Source organism: Struthio camelus, chromosome 9, assembly GCF_040807025.1.
Source record: "Struthio camelus isolate bStrCam1 chromosome 9, bStrCam1.hap1, whole genome shotgun sequence".
In the NCBI taxonomy this organism is placed as follows: Eukaryota; Metazoa; Chordata; class Aves; order Struthioniformes; family Struthionidae; genus Struthio; species Struthio camelus.
In genome coordinates, this window is record NC_090950.1 from 22407247 (window position 1) to 22423005 (window position 15759).

A 15759-nucleotide genomic window follows, 5' to 3' on the forward strand; every position below is an offset into this window, starting at 1 on the left:
TGCTGGAAGTGAACAACCAAATTCTCTCTTTCGTATTATCCATTATAGGGTTATTTTTCCATTGTGGAGTTCTGAGAACGCGAGCCCCAAGTGTGACAGGCAACACAATCACTTTTATGACACTACTGTGTTTTCGTTTGAAGAACCAGACTACGAGATCTAAAAATCTCATATTTTTATGTCACTATATATCATAACTAATACAATATTTTATATAAAACTTACATACACAACATAACTATGCTTTCACAAGATAAGGGCAGCAAAGTGCCCGCTTAACCCTTTGTATCAATTCAGTCGCTTACCTTAACAGTAGCTGAATAGGTGCATTTCACTGCTGGTGTATCAAAGCAGGGGAAGAAAGACCGGTTACACACTGAGTGGCCCTGCGTGAAGACAAATGGCTTGGCGTTGCCATACGTCAATTCTGGATCCAGCCACCAAATCTGTTGGAACATTGTATCAAGAGGTGAGGGAAAGGCACAAAATGGAAAGGTGGAAGGAATGAACGTCAAAAAAAAAAAAAAAAGGAATCAAGAGGATTGCTAGGAAGGAGAGACTCCCCAACTGTTTAGCTAACCATTAGCTCCCCAGATGCATATCTAGCATAGGACACATTTCCATTTCTAAGAAGCCACCTTCCTACTCCTGTTTATTCACCACGACTGCTCAGAGTAACTTTTCACTGTCTGCACAGCAAGTGGTATTGCACAACATAACATCTTCCAGCCCTAGCCCCACTATTTCTGTTATATTGGTTTGCTTGATTAATAACAGGTCCCTAACAAACATCCATGTGACTTTCTTCTCAGAGGGAGTACCCTGAATACCTTCATGTTATTATTCAACGTGAACGGGAGTAGTAGGGGTCAGGTAGTGCAAGCTGGAAAAAAAAAAAAAAAAAAAAAAAAACAAGGCCGAACAGTGTACACAACATTATCTCTGACCCTGACAGTGCCCTTCTGGCTGAAGCACCAAACATTTTGACACTATGCAAAAGAGGCAGCATATGTAAGAAACATCTGGTTAGTGACACTGGAGGCCTCTTTTTACAGAGCAGATAGGAGATTCTGGGTGGTCACAAAAAAAAAGCAAAAAAAAAAACCCACACCACTGAGTATGTCCTTATTTTTGGTATCAAACTGCAAATATATAATCAGTGGGTCCTCAGCAAATCATTAGAAGAGATTACAAATAATATGAAGAAGTGCAACTATTTGCCTTTTGAGTTTTTCTATTTCACATGTAGTATTTGTGCTTTCACTTGCTCCCTGCCCCCAACTTTGAAGCGCAGGGAACAATTTTAAATAAGGATTTTCTTGTAATTCTACAACTCTGGAGCTGAACTTTTATGGAAAATTTTAACGATTATGAAACTTGCCATAATGTTGGAGCCACTGGAAGTCTTAGGAACAGTCAAGCACAAGGACTAAAGCTTTTGAGCCTGCTGAATTCTTAGATCACAGTAACCAATAAATCTGAATTTAAGGAACAGCAGTTAGCACAGGCACTAGTTCAGTTCTGATCCTCAAGAGAAAGCAATGAAATACTTAGAAAGAGATGCCTGGGTATTAGGTCTGCTCCTGGTTTAATGGCGTATTACAGTGCTGTCGCCTACTGTCCCCAGTTAACCTCTCCACCTTCTAGAAGTCAGAGGCTTCTCTTCTCTCTCTCTCCCTCTGTTATTCTTTGTTATCTTCTTCCCTTGCCTTTAGACCCTTCTTCTCAGACACCGCTGTGGTCCTCTCCCAAATCATCTGTTTCAGCAGAAGCCCTAGGGATCAGTATAAGGTATGGAAAGGAAACCTACTTTCAGCAGCTTTCAGTCCTTCGTATGGAGGCTTACGCTTCCAGTAGGAAATGCTTTTTGGGGGCGAGAGGCACTAACACAATTCAAAATACTTATTTAAAAGTAAAATTAATCTCAGAGCATCATTCTCGATGTGGAATTTGTTTTAAAATTACCACTTCTGTTTCAATCCTTCAGGCCTATTTAAAGCACCCCTTCTCCTGACACACCTTGCCTCACTTACATGTGAGAGTTAGGACTACAAGACTATTCAAGTCCACGTGCTGTATTTCAGCATGTCACTGCCCAAATCCCTACATCCTAGATGAGGTGCCCCATATAGCTACCACCTTCCACTCTATTGTATTTCATGGGAATGGGTATCTTCTCTACGATATGACATTATGGAACTGGAGGTAGCTATTCCACAGGCCATTTGGGGACAAATGCCTCATTAAAATCACCAGTTTGAAACTAAAAGCTTCTGCCCAGAACACACTTTCACATAAAATGTAAGTTCTGTATACGCTTGCACTGGAAAATATTTTCTTTGAGGTGAGAGGCACCAACAAAACTTAAAACCTTTATCTAAAAGTAAAATTAATCTCAGAGCAACATTCTCTACTTGGAACTTGTTTTAAGATTACCCCTTCTGTTTCAGGCCGGACATATCACAGAATCACAGAATGGCCAAGGTTGGGAGAGACCTCTGGAGATCATCTAGTCCGACCCCCTTGCTAGCAGGGTCCTCTAGAGCACGTTGCACAGGATCGCGTCCAGGCGGGTTTTGAATATCTCCAGAGAAGACGACCCCACAGCCTCTCTGGGCGACCTGTTCCAGTGCTCAGTCACCCTCACAGGAAAGAAGTTTGTCCTCAGGTTCAGACCAAATTTCCTGTGTTTCAGTTTGTGCCCATTACTTCTTGTCCTGTTGCTGGGCACCACTGACTATCCCATCCTCTTCACTCCCTCCCTTTAGATATTTGTATACATTGATGAGCTCCCCCCTCAGTTTTCTCTTCTCCAGGCTGAGCAGGCCCAGCTCTCTCAGCCTTTCCTCATAGGAAAGATGCTCCGGTCCCCTAATCACCTTTGTAGCCCTCCACTGGACTCGCTCCAGGAGCGCCATGTCTCTCTTGTACTGGGGAGCCCAGAACTGCACACAGTACTCTGGATGTGGCCTCACCAGGGCTGAACAGAGGGGAAGAAATGTGCCTTACTTATACCATGAGAGCTAAGGATCCAGGAAGGAAGCTCTGAAAATATGATGCTAAAGATCTGTCCCATTGCCAGCATTTTAGAAACACTCCTCCGATCAGCCTTTTTGTGCTCACATCACAATTTACAGTTTGTTTTGTTGGTCTTGCTGAACACTCACCTTCAAAAGGTTCTGTCTCCTTTGCTTTTTGAGAGACAGAAAAGGCCAACAAAGAAAACAGAGGTAAGGTGTCACTAGAACTAAGTAACAACACTAGAGTAGGAAGGAAAAAGGATTGACCGACGATGTCTTTAAAGCAGAGAGACAAAGGGGAAGTTCTCTCTGACCAGCACAGGAAGAAAACATAAGCAGGAAGCAAAAGGGAACTGGGAAGTTGATTCTTGTTTACAAGAAACTCCATAAATTAAGGACAATTTCTTTTCAACCAGTCACCCTTTATTTGACATTTGGTTGAAGTTAAACGAAGCACCAGTCTCAGTCCCACGGGCCAAGAGGAAAAAACTTGTGCAGAGGATGAAGTATTTTTTCCCTGTTTCCTAATGTCTGCTGCTACATAGCAAGCCTCAGTCTCTCTTTCCAGATACACTTGGAACAATGATGACAGTTATCCTGAAACAATATAAATAGATCTGTAATATAAATAGATCAGGCTATGCTGCTGGACAGAGGCAAGACTACAGACTGGCGAAAACGAGTAGAAGCAGCGTCGCAGAAAGCGCAAGTAGCAGGGAACGGCTCAGGGGAGTAGAGCAGAATCTGGGGCCGTATCACCTACTCTACATCCAAATCCCTCCTGTGTTCCCCCTAGGAACACATCATAACGTTCATCATTTTCATATAGTTTTTCCACGCCTACAGGAGAGTAGCTGTTTCAAACGTTAAAATATGCCATGAGAACAGCTAGGTTACAACTGCCTCTTACTCCTGCTGCTGAAAAAAAGGTGGCTTTGGACAGTTCAGGTTTCCCCCTGCCCCTTTACGTACTGCAAAGTAGTGCACAATTTATAGCGCACCAACCTAGAACATCATTTTTTGTTGGCTTCTAGTACAACTTTTTATGCAAATCTGGCAAATGCCAAAGGCAACTAGCTGAGCTGCTTTCAATTTTAAAATCTCTCCTTGTTACCTACCACCTGTGTATTATGAATCGAGGTCCTCAGAAGAGAGGCAATGCCACAGCTTCTACTCCAGTGAAAAACAACAGACTATTCCACCTGATTACAAAGTAAACTGCATATCTGAGATGTAGAGGTCATGACAGAAGAGGCAAACCTAGAGAGCAAGTCACTCTAAGAGAACTGAAGAATCAGGACAACTCTAATGGAGCAACAGGGAAGCTTCCAGCCCTGCAAAAAGGGCTAGCCTGAGATCTTGCTAAACCATCAAGATGAGGAAATGCTATCACTCTTCACAGCAGAACAGGCCAGGGTTTGTATTTAAGGCTTTCATGGAAAGAAAACAGCACTGGTGTTAATATAACCACCGCCAAATCAGAGGCACGACACAGTGGGAGAAGAGAGACATATAGATTTTTCTCTCTGGGTAAGGAAAAAATCTTATGAAACAATATCCATAGTACTGAGAAGTAAGAGGCAGGGGAGAGGAAGGAGGAGCTGGGCTAATCTCACCGGCACACCTGATCAGTGCGTGCCTTCAGCCCACACCATGAGAGATGCACAATGTTTAAGACAGTCTTCTGACGTGAAAAGGTGATGTACAGAGCATGTGGTTTCCTAACAGCACGGGGAGCTGGAACGCCCTGTGAAAAGCAGATTTAATCTCTCAGCTGTCTCTCAGCGTCCAAACACCAGTGATCTTGGCTCCTTCCTCTACATGGGAAATAATGGACGCTCCAAAAACATATCCAGATGGCTCAAACCAAGTTTATCAAGGCAACAGGATTCCAATTTTAAACAGACTACTATCTGCTTCAGTGATCTTGCTGCTAATATGTCTTTATTGGACATTCATTTACTGTTCTTAGGTCCCACAAGTATGCTAAGGGTCCCACAGAAAATAAACCCTGACAAAAAAAAAAAAAATCATATTCAGAGAAAGGCCCGAGAAGATAGAACTTGTAGAAGAAAGAGGTCTGACACGGTAAAGTTGCTTCACTTGTACAGAGAAAAGAGACTGTGAGGAAACATACTAGGTGTGAACATAAACCGGCCCACCCTTACACGCACACGAGTTACTCACATCTATTGAAGTGCAACACTAGGCTGAAAAAACAGCACTGCCAAATAGCACTACAACAGCACCAAAAAGCTTTGGAGCCAAAAAGATGGCTCAAAGTGCTCAAAAAAATGTTAAGGAGTGGAACAGGTGCTACTCCAGAACAAATATTTTGCCAGTATCTACAATAACAAGGTGCAAGCTAGAAAACATGGCCCAATTTATGTCAGCAAGCATGCCTGCCTCTCCTTTTCAGTATCACTTGAAAAAGGGCAGTGCATGCCCCTGACTTTGTAATCATCAATAATCTTTTGACGCTAGTCCTTGTAGCTTCATTTCAACTGAAGCAGTGCGTGCCATTAAAGGTACAATAAAGACTTTGAAAGACAGGATGAAGAATAGCTAGCTCACATCTGACCCAAGGAAGCAAGACAAACAACAGTGGGAATGGAAAAAATGCTCTGCTCCCAGCATCCTCAAATATGCAACCTTCACGCTGGATTGTGTACAGGGTCAAGGAGACAGCATACTGAAGCAAGGTGAAACTAAACGAACATCACATCAGCGCTCTGCACTTCCAGTGGTTTTCAGATCGTTTCTAATGCAAAGTCTCAGATTAGGATTCCGTTGCATCTGAGATCATTTCTCGATACACACACAGCAGGACAACTGTCAACAGAGCTGGCAAAACCCAGGAGAAAACAGCTTGTTCAAGAGGAGGGGAGTACAGTATTAGGTACTGCAGGAAGTTCGGCTCAGCCAGACCAAGAACGATTCTACAGCGCACAGCTACATCCAGCTTTAAAGCCTTCCACCATAAACAGAGCACCGAGAGGGCAAAACAAGCAGGCTTCTCCATAAAACTGCAAGAATAAGGAGAATCTTCTGAGTGCATTATGGTCCCTGAAAGACAGCTCCAACATTTCTCTTCAGTGCAGAGAAGATACAGCAAAGTACTGTACAAAAAAACATTAAGACAAGGACGTACTGTACAAGAAAACATTAAGACAAGGACCTCTACAGAGGTAAAAAGAAACAATATCCTCACTTAACAAGGGGGTTATAATTAAAAAGGTGCCAGAATTTCATCTCATGTTTCCTTTTTAAGGAAGGTGCAGCACTTTAAAGGTCAATGTATTTATAACAGAAGAAAACATTTATCAGTAAGAAAAATTGCATGTGGAATCGCTCTTCCAACTGAGCCAACATACTAAAACTGTCCAGATCATTCTGAAGATTGAATTCCTTTTGTGGGTTTCAACGTAGTATTAAATTTAGATAGAAAAAGATCTGGCAAACTCATTCTATTCAGCAACCTGTTCTTTTCATAAATTCATGGTCCAGTATATACAGGCTATTTAGTTACTCCAACGTGATACAGAATCACAGAACGGCCAAGGAGATATACTGATACGTTCAGTTCTTGACTACTACAGTTTATTTAAGGAGGGCAAACAGATCCACAGGTTTGCTAGCTTGGACCAATGCAACAGTAATATCAAACCAGCGGGCTGAGATTCAAATCTATTAGGTAATACAGAGACATCAAAGCTGCGAAGATCTCAGGAAACATCATTCCTTTTGCAAAAAGGCTCGTGAACCACATGACCAAGCCGCTTTAGTTCAATTCCCAACTAGAACAGACTATACAGCAAGAGAGCTGACATTCCAGTGCTTACTTTTATATTTTTGCTGTCATAACCTCTTAAAAACTCAAGATCCACCAGACAGTATCTAAAAAGATCGGGATTAAAGTGTTTCTAAGTATCAGGGATTTAAAGTAAGCAACGGAATTTACAAAATATCTCACTTCTGAGAAGGGCTAATCAACAGAGACAAGCAAGCACCTCCCAGGGCCACATCTTGATGGGTGCTTTGGGCCTTTTCTCATCTTTTTTCCAGCGATAACGTGTAGAAATAAGCGGAACCTCCCTCTGCTCTTCTGAAAGCTTCTGACTATTGCTGGTTAGAATGTAAACCGAGGTGCGTAAGGCCTGATTTTGTAATCATCTGGCAAAAAAGCAAACGAAAACTGATTCATTTGCAGATTATGTAACTTCTCCTGAAGAATTCAGACGGGGCAGGAGATTTAAACACTTCACGTTCCTTGCCAACAACTACAAGGCGCTTTAAGGATAGGAAACTTTAACGCGACTATCCTGATCAGCGACGAGCGGTCTGGAGGGCCACAGCGGCAGAGACAGAAGGGCGAGCAGCTCAGCGGGCGCGAGCATCACTTCTGCAGGAGGCTGGCGATCCGCGCAGGGCGGCGAAAGGCTGCACCCTCCTCGCTGCGGCGGGCAGCAGACGGGCCCCACGGAGCGGGGCGAGCGCGGCGGCGGCAGCCGGAAGGGCACGGATGTTGCTTTACAAGCCCAAGCCTGGCTGTCAAGCGAGGAGAGGAGCGGAGGGGACCGGGGGGGGGGGGGGACATAAGAGGAGAAACTCGACAGCGAAACGCTGAGCGGGGCCGCGGTGACGGCGGCGGAGCCGAGGCTTTTTTCCACATCGCAGCACGTCGAGGAAACCAGCCAGCGCGGGCAGATGCCACGCTGCGAGGCACCGTGGCCCGCTTCTTCGGCCCCCCCCGCCCCACCCCCGGCCCCGGCCCTCGCAGCCGCGGAGCCGCTGGGGCCTGGCCAGGCCCGGAGGGCCGCGGAGGGCGGGGAGGGGCGGGGGGCCCCCCTGAGGCGGGCCGGGCGGCCGCCATGGCGGCGCGGGGCGCTGCCCGCGGCGCGGTACTCACGGCGGGGCCGTCGGCGGTGGTGTAGCGGACGATGATCTGGAAGGGCTGGTGCGGCTGGAGGGCGGCGGGTAGGGAGACGGTGAGGGACGAGCCGTAGTCGGTGAAGGGGTCCACCCGGAAGCCGAGCGGGCAGGCGGCGCACGGCGGCTGGGCGAAGAGGGGCAGCGGCGGCGGCGGGTCGGCGGCGGGCGGCGGGCTGGCGGGCGGCTCCCCCGCGGGCGCGGCGGGCAGCGGCCCGGCGGCGATGCAGGGCGCCGAGAGGAAGGTGGTGGTGGAGGGCGGGTTGGCGGCGCAGGGCGGCGCGCAGGGCGGCGGCGCCGGCGACGGGCAGGGCGGCGGGGGCAGCGGGGCCGGGGCGGCGGCGGCGGCGGCGGCCTCGGCGGGCGAGAAGGCGAAGGAGCAGGGCGCTTCGCCGGCCGCGGCGCGGCGGTAGGCGGCCGAGAGGACGCGCAAGGCCGGGTGGACGTCCAGCACCAGGGCGCGGGGCTGCGGCCGCAGGGCGCAGAGCTCCAGCACCAGGCAGCCCGCCAGCGCCCGCGCCTCGGGCCGCAGCTCCAGCCCCAGGTGCAGGTGGCGGAGGCTGAAGAGCTGCGAGCTGGAGGCCGACGCCACGTCCGGCGGCGGCTCGGGAGGCGGCGGCGGGGCCGGCGGCGCCTCCGGCCCGCCCGGGGACCCCTTGCGGCAGCAGCACAGGCCGGGCGGCCGCGGAGCCGGAGCCGCCATGGAGCGGCGGCGGAGGAGGAGGAGGAGGCGGCGGCCGCTGCTGCTATGTGAAATCCATGGGCGGGCGGGGAGGAGGGAGGCCCCGGCGGCCGGAGGGACCGGGGCGGGGAGGGGGGGGGGGGAAGGGGCCGCGCAGGCCCCGCGCGGCACCGGCCGAGGCGAGCGCAGGGCCCGGGCCCGGAACAGCCACCGCGGCCTCGGCCGCCAGGCGGCGCCGCGCCGCGCCAGCGGGGGGCGCTCGAGGGCAGCGCCCCGCCCCGCCGGCTGCGCGCGCAGCGGGGGCGCGCACCACCACCACCCTCCCCGGGCGCGCGCCCGGCGCAGGTGTGCTGGGCGCGCGCCCTGTGCACGCGCACCCGTGGGCCGCTGTGCCCCGCGCACACGCCGTGCGTGTGCACCCGTGGCCAGCTCTGCTACCTGCACACACCAAGCCGCGCCACCTGTGCACGCACCCCTAGGGCCAAGCGCGCTCCTTACACACGCGCGCACCCCATCCTGCACCCCCGCCCACCTACCGTCGCCTGCGGTTCTTACAACGTTTGTGCAAGCACACCTATGCCTAGCTGTGCACCTTGCATCCTTCCCCCCCGCCTTCTGCAGACATGTACAATTGGGTCATGCCATCCCCCATGCATACACACCTGTGCCCACGCACACTCCTGCTACATGCACGCTTGGGGCTTGGCGCTCTCCACATACAAGCAGGGTCTGCATTCCTCTTGCACGTACACCTCCACACTAAGCTGTACAGCCTCCTGCACATACCCCCTCCTGACACACGCATACACACACACACACACACACACATACACCCAGGCCACACACCCTGCGCTCAACAGCCACACATGCTACATCCACGTGCACACACAGGCTGTGCACTCCTCCGACACGCGCACATACACACAAACAGCTCACACCCTTCCAACACAGGCCGGCACGTGCCCTCACACACACAGGGTGCACACACAGCCCACAGCGTGCAGACGTTCACGCTGTGCACCCGGGCAGCCCGAGCACACAGCCGTGCACACTCACAGCTCTATCCGTGCCCTCTCGCCCCCCCGGCAGCTTCCAAGACGCGCGCACACTGCCCGGCCTTCCCCCTCTCCCCACGCCCGGGGCACCCTCCACAAGCACTGCTCTGTTCCCCAGCGCCGCTGGGCACCCCGGTCCCCGCTGCTCCTACGCCCGGGCCAGCCACTGGCACTGCTACAATGCCCCACTCAGTTCACCCTGGCCCTTGCGCAGCCTCACAGCCGGCGCTGGCTTCCTCTGAGCGCAGCCTGAATGCTTCATTTTCACCTTCCCTCGCCCCAGCTCCAAGACAAACAACCCCAACCCTCCGCCCCACGGCTCCCTGCAGCCCAAACGCACGCAGCCCTCGCGCCAACCGGGGCCTGCTCTAGGTTCCCCTGTCCAGCTGCTCTTTGCAAATTTCCCCTTCCCCAGCCTCTTCCAGCTCATCCTGGCCCTGGTCGTGCTCTTCATGCCTGCCTCACATCTGGCTGTCAATAGTGTCCCTGCACCCAGCACCCCCTTTCTAAACTCCTCTCCCACTCTGGCTGTCCATCGTCGCCTGTCTCCAACACTCACTCCGTCCTGCCCTGAGATCCCAACTCAGACATGCCATACTTAACTTTTCCCCAAACCTCCTCCTCTTAAAGGCAAACAATCACACACCATCCACAGCTGCCTTTCTAAATCGGAAAAAGACAGAAACCACACAATTATCAGCTTTATATGGCTGCTTGTTTCTCTGTGTGGTAACACGAGGAGACAGTAGTCTGGAAGGAAGGAGGTTTGCTGGATCCGTGTGTGATTTGAACCCCACACAGCCCACAGACAGCGTACAGGAAATCTCTGCACTGACACTTCTGCTCAGCAAGTTATTGTCACTGTTACGCTATGCCTACCTCAGCCACGTGCTGCGTCTCCAAGGCACGCCTTTTGGATGACACAGGAACAATTATTAGCTGGTTGTGGGTTTAACGAACCCCCAGTGATACGTTCAAAAAACCTCTGAAGTCTAACAGCAGCAACAGCAGCATCTGCACCACTTTCCAATTGAGTTTCCACTGTATCATTGTACTCAAGGTGGAAACTGTGGCACCACCCAATGCAGCTGCTGACTCCAGCTGAACCAAGGGCAAAACAGGGACAAAACAGTATTATCCTAGACCAACCTGAAGCCAGGACTACGAGGAAAACCTTTGTGTGATTGCCTGTAGCAGAACACCTGCTGCAGCTGCACTAAAAAATGATTTAGTACAAGGCAACATTCAGGAAAGCTCTTTGGCTGATGATGCAGGGTGGCTGTAACGCCCTCATCTCTCACTGCTCTTTTGAGGCATCTTCAAGAAGCAATTTGTTGTCCTCACTCAATCCCCTTCTCCCTACGAAGAACTCTTTCTGTCCTGCCATCTTTTCTCTCTACATCCTCCTCTTACTAATCCCATTTTCTCCATTGCTTCTTCCCTCCCAATACCTCCTTCCTTAGATCTCAGTTGTACCCATTCACTTTCTGAAGAAATTGTGCTTCTTTCCCAGTTGTTCTGTTCCCAGCAATGTACTAAGATCACTTGATCTCCCTCTGGGTTTCATCTGGGGACAACATGCAGACCACAGCCACGGGCCCTTTGGACCTGACCTTGTGCGATCTTCACCACAGATAAAGGTGAAGTCCCTCACATGTTCAAACTAGCACAGCTCCGGGGTCTGACTATGGACTGAATTACACTGATCTACATGCACTCCAAACTGGGTAATTTTAGAAGGATCCTACTGGCATTTTGATTAAGTCCCAAGCAAGTGCAATGTTTCCACTCTTCAAATGGATTAGATAAGCCATCTTAGGAACGTTCTCTTTAAAAGAGTTCCTAAACTTATGCTAACAAATCCGGATCAGTTGCACTCATCGCAGGTGGACAGAAAATGCAAAACTGATGCAACTAAATTCCCAAGGGCAGGAGCAGTACAGCATCTCTCTCAAGCTGCACATCTGTTGGTCTCGGTCCATATCCTTTGCTATATACTAAGAACGATGCTATTTTGGGCAGGGTCTCATTGAGGAAACACCCTGGCCTGATTCTGCAGTCTCATTCTGTCCCTCGCAGGATGAAGTCTTTTCCAGCGTACCATCCTATAAACCTAAAGCAGGATGATGGGCACTATCAGGAATTGGATCATTAACCCCTTGTAGAATGCTTCAAAAGAGAAACATTTCAGTTTCATTTTAACTATTGATGTTTCTTCCTTCCACTTCAATCACAGGGCCCTGAGCCAGGCTTCAGCTTACTCCCAAGATTCAGGACAAAAGCCAGTAAGAAATAACTGCTACCCCTGTGAGAAACAATATTTCTGTACCATCTATGCAAGATAAGTGCTAAAGCAGGTTAGAGATTATACCGCACAGAACATTTTCCTCTGGCAAGCTTTCTCCTTCTATCCAAAGCAACAATGCCGTGGCTAAAGTTTAATGAAGTCGTTGAGCTAATCCATGCTGCCCACAGGGGACTGTTTGCTCCATCTCCATCACTTGTTTGACATCTCGTTGAGCCATTTCAGCTTGCTGAACCAGGAGAAAACTATTCCCTTTTTTGGGAGAGCGCAACTGGGAAGCGGCTATTTGGCACACTGGATCTTGAGCACAGTTTCATGGCACAGCTATGCCAGTGTTAGAGCTAGCACCTACTGAAAAGAGCAGCCCCACTTCTCCCTTCCAGGTGTGCATTCCTGTCCCCTTCTTTGTACAGCATTCATGCTTTTGGAGGGTGAATGTTCTGCCAGTTAGCTTTCTGAACTGGGTCAGTGCAGGACCAGGCAAGAGCCAGTGCTGGCATCAGAGAAGTGGAAGGAACTCCCAGCCTGGAAGGAGAAGGAGGACAAGATCAGGATGGCTCCTTTTTGCCTGGATTTCCATTAGCTCAGGTTAGCTGCAAAATGAAGCCACCCTCTAACCCCAGCAGCACTTAAGCAATAGGTACTTTAGCCCCTTTCCTTTTCCAGGGAAATCCATTTGTGAACTCAGTTCTGCAGTGCCCAAGGCAGTCTTGCCCTTGGCACAGCTGCTAATGACGACTGAACTGTTTTAACTTCAGACTGAGGCAGAGACACCTCATGTTCTCTCCCTCTGCTTAGGGTATTCAGCCTTCAGCCTCAGATTCTGCCCAACTCAGCTTTTAGGGAAGAAGCAGGACTTCTTTGGCCTATCACCCCTGCTCCCTCATGCCTCCTCCCAAGCCTCTTTTTGTCCTCAAGCTCTTACTCAACCAAAAACTCCCCTTTAGCTGTCTGTTCTTTGGAGGTAGACCTATTACTTGTCCCTTTCTTAACCACAATATACAGTCACTCTGCTCCTTGAATTGGGCAACATTGAGAAAAACAGTGGCCAGTGTATTCTTACGGACAGCGTAAACTTGGTGCCAGGCCCACAAGCAAGGTAAGATTTATGCTAGCTAGTTCTTCCTTGGGACAAGGGCTGGGTAAAAGATAACTACAAACAAGTGATGCTTCATGCGCTGCTATCTTCAAACCATAGCCCAAGCACTGTTAACATTTCAATTTGTCTGTGGTATTGGTAGGTAGAAATGCTTGCCATCAGGATCTCCAGTATGACACTTGTTAATGTGAGTTTCCAGACATGTCCTAATATAAACAGTAACAACTCTAGGCAAAGCAAGTGGAAAAACCTGGACCTAAGGAGGACCACCTTCATTCCATCTGACCTCCCCCTGCTACTTGGCTTGAGTACTTGCACTATAAACTATTATTCCATGTCCTACCCAACATTGCAAACCACCCTCATCTTGGAGGGCACAGAAATAACCCACCACACTTCGAAAGAAACACTTCTGCTCTGAAAGAAAGTACATGGACAAGGAAGAAACCCAGCCTGCAAAAACTGTTCCCCAGGGCTCAGAAAGGTGAGAAGTGATTTATGTGCCCAAAATAAACCACTTAAGCCAATAAAATTTACAAAACCCAAAATAGTTTTATTTACCTTTCAGATTTTTGCCTCAACGAGACATTTTGCAAACATGCTAAGGCTACAAAATGTCCAAGTTGACAAAGACATGCAACGCTGACCATTCAATAAGTCACAGCTATTATAGTAGTGACCGTGCCCACCTGGGCCACAGGTCCCATAAAACAGGGATGGTGTACAGTGATTCATGGTAACGTACTACACAGGACCCAGTAACCTGAGGTAGGTCTCTTTACAGTAAGAAAACAACGTCCTACACCAGTGTTACATCCTGATCAGCAGGAACCTGTTTAAAGTTCCAGAAAACTTGAGGTGGGGGACTGTTTCCTTAACCAGTGTGCAATAAAGAAACAGGAAATATTGATGTAATTTAACCTTAGCATAAGTGAGCAGAACAACGGGTTAGTGTTACCCATGCCAGTGAAAGCCAACCTAAACCTCTGAGGAACATTAGCAGATTCAAGATAAAAGAGGCAGTCAGCTACAGCAACTCTGAAAAGGCTTTCCTGCTAGCATACAGGGTATGATTTGAACCTTATGATTAATTTGTTATAGCTCATTCCATGAACATTTAGATTCTGGTCACGTGTTGGATCAGCGAAGCAGGAAGAGCTTGGGTTCGCTTGTTTTAAAATAAACCCTGCTGATACAGTAAAAAAAAAAAAAAATACTGTATCAGAACACTGAGAAAATGAGGCCTTAACGTGACCCAGAAGTGGTTCTCTCCCCAGACCACTCAGGAGATCACCAAAACCCTGCTTTGGGAAAGCATCATGGGAAGCAGCAGCTGCTGCCATGGTGAACATTAGCAATGCTCCAAATAGCTTTGATAAATTACAATGCAATAGAGTTACACAACAGAGCTCTTCTCCCCTGCGCTAGACAACAATGATGGGACAATAAAAGACACTATTGCAAAGCTTCACTTCCACTCAGACACGCAGAAAATCTGGCACTAGGAAAAGACCAACTGTAAGAGACAAAAATGGTGTCTTACACAGTCTGATAACAAAGCCAGATCTCTGGTACCATAAACTGTACAAAAATGATAGAAAATAATATGCACTGTTATTAATACAGTGCTTATTTTAATATAAAATAAACAGCTTACATTTCCACTGTAAATATAGGCTATATACAGAATTATGTATAGATATAGCTACATGTATAAAGCTTCATTATAGGCCTCTGATACATTTATAACTATGGCTCCCTGAGCCATTTGTAGAGTGCATTTAATAACCAAAAAAATGTAGTAATATGATTATGGAATAAATACAGTAATAAAACCATGAAGAATTCTTCTTCTGACAGGGTTTTAAAAACTCTGGCTTGACACATTGTGCTAAAAATTAAAAGATGAAAAGGCAATAATCTGCTTGAAGGATAAGGAGGAAGAAGAGCTGGCCTGCCATAGGCAGGGAGTGGAGCCCTCCAAAATAAGAGTGACTTTGCCCTGAATTTTAGCCCTTGACAGCAACCTTGTTCTCCGCAGCAGCAAACATAGCATAGAAGCGTGAGTTCTCATTGGCCAGAAGGGCAGACGGCGTGTCGAATTCCACTACCTAAAAGCAAATAAGGCAGGTAAAGTTCATTAGTAAAATCTAACAGAAAATGGGTTCCCACCCTTGCACTTGTGACAGACACTATACTAGAGAAGCCAAAATATAGTGGACAATGTCCTAAGCTCATTTAGAGTCTGGCTTCAGGCTGCAATAAGCTTTTCTCCTGGAAAGCTATGCTGTTTTGGGGGAAACAAAGAATCTGCTTTGGTTGTCCTGTAATTTTATTGACGTGCTAAGATTTTTTTTTGTCCTAATTTAAAATAAAGGAAGCAGCATTTTCTACTTAAAGAACACTATGTCACTCTACAAATACACACGGGGACAATTAAGAGAAGTCAAGAAATTCCCTCGTTAGTAAAATAATTCCAATTCCTTTCCCTCCAGCCTTGGAAAACTAAAGATGGCTCCTGACTGGCTCCCCGCATCAACCCGAGTATGAAACCAGAGTATGGCTCCTAGTTTCCTACTGACTTAGGATGCAAAAGTAGATTTGTGTCTCCTTATTACTGCATGGTAAGTCTCTGCATGCCAGTAGAATACAAACAGCAAGAAGGAACC

At 48.4% G+C, this 15759-nt stretch overlaps 1 protein-coding gene across 1 annotated transcript in view; it reads right to left on the reverse strand.

Moving 5' to 3' along the window:
• ABCC5 (ATP binding cassette subfamily C member 5) overlaps positions 1–15759 on the reverse strand; it is a 78578-nt gene that overhangs the window by 14405 nt on the left and 48414 nt on the right. Inside the window, exons 30-31 of the mRNA XM_068954091.1 lie at positions 15118–15201; positions 306–446 (exon numbers count right to left, since the gene is read on the reverse strand). Coding sequence (XP_068810192.1) covers positions 306–446; positions 15118–15201 — 225 coding nt within the window. The remainder of the gene's footprint in view (positions 1–305; positions 447–15117; positions 15202–15759) is intronic.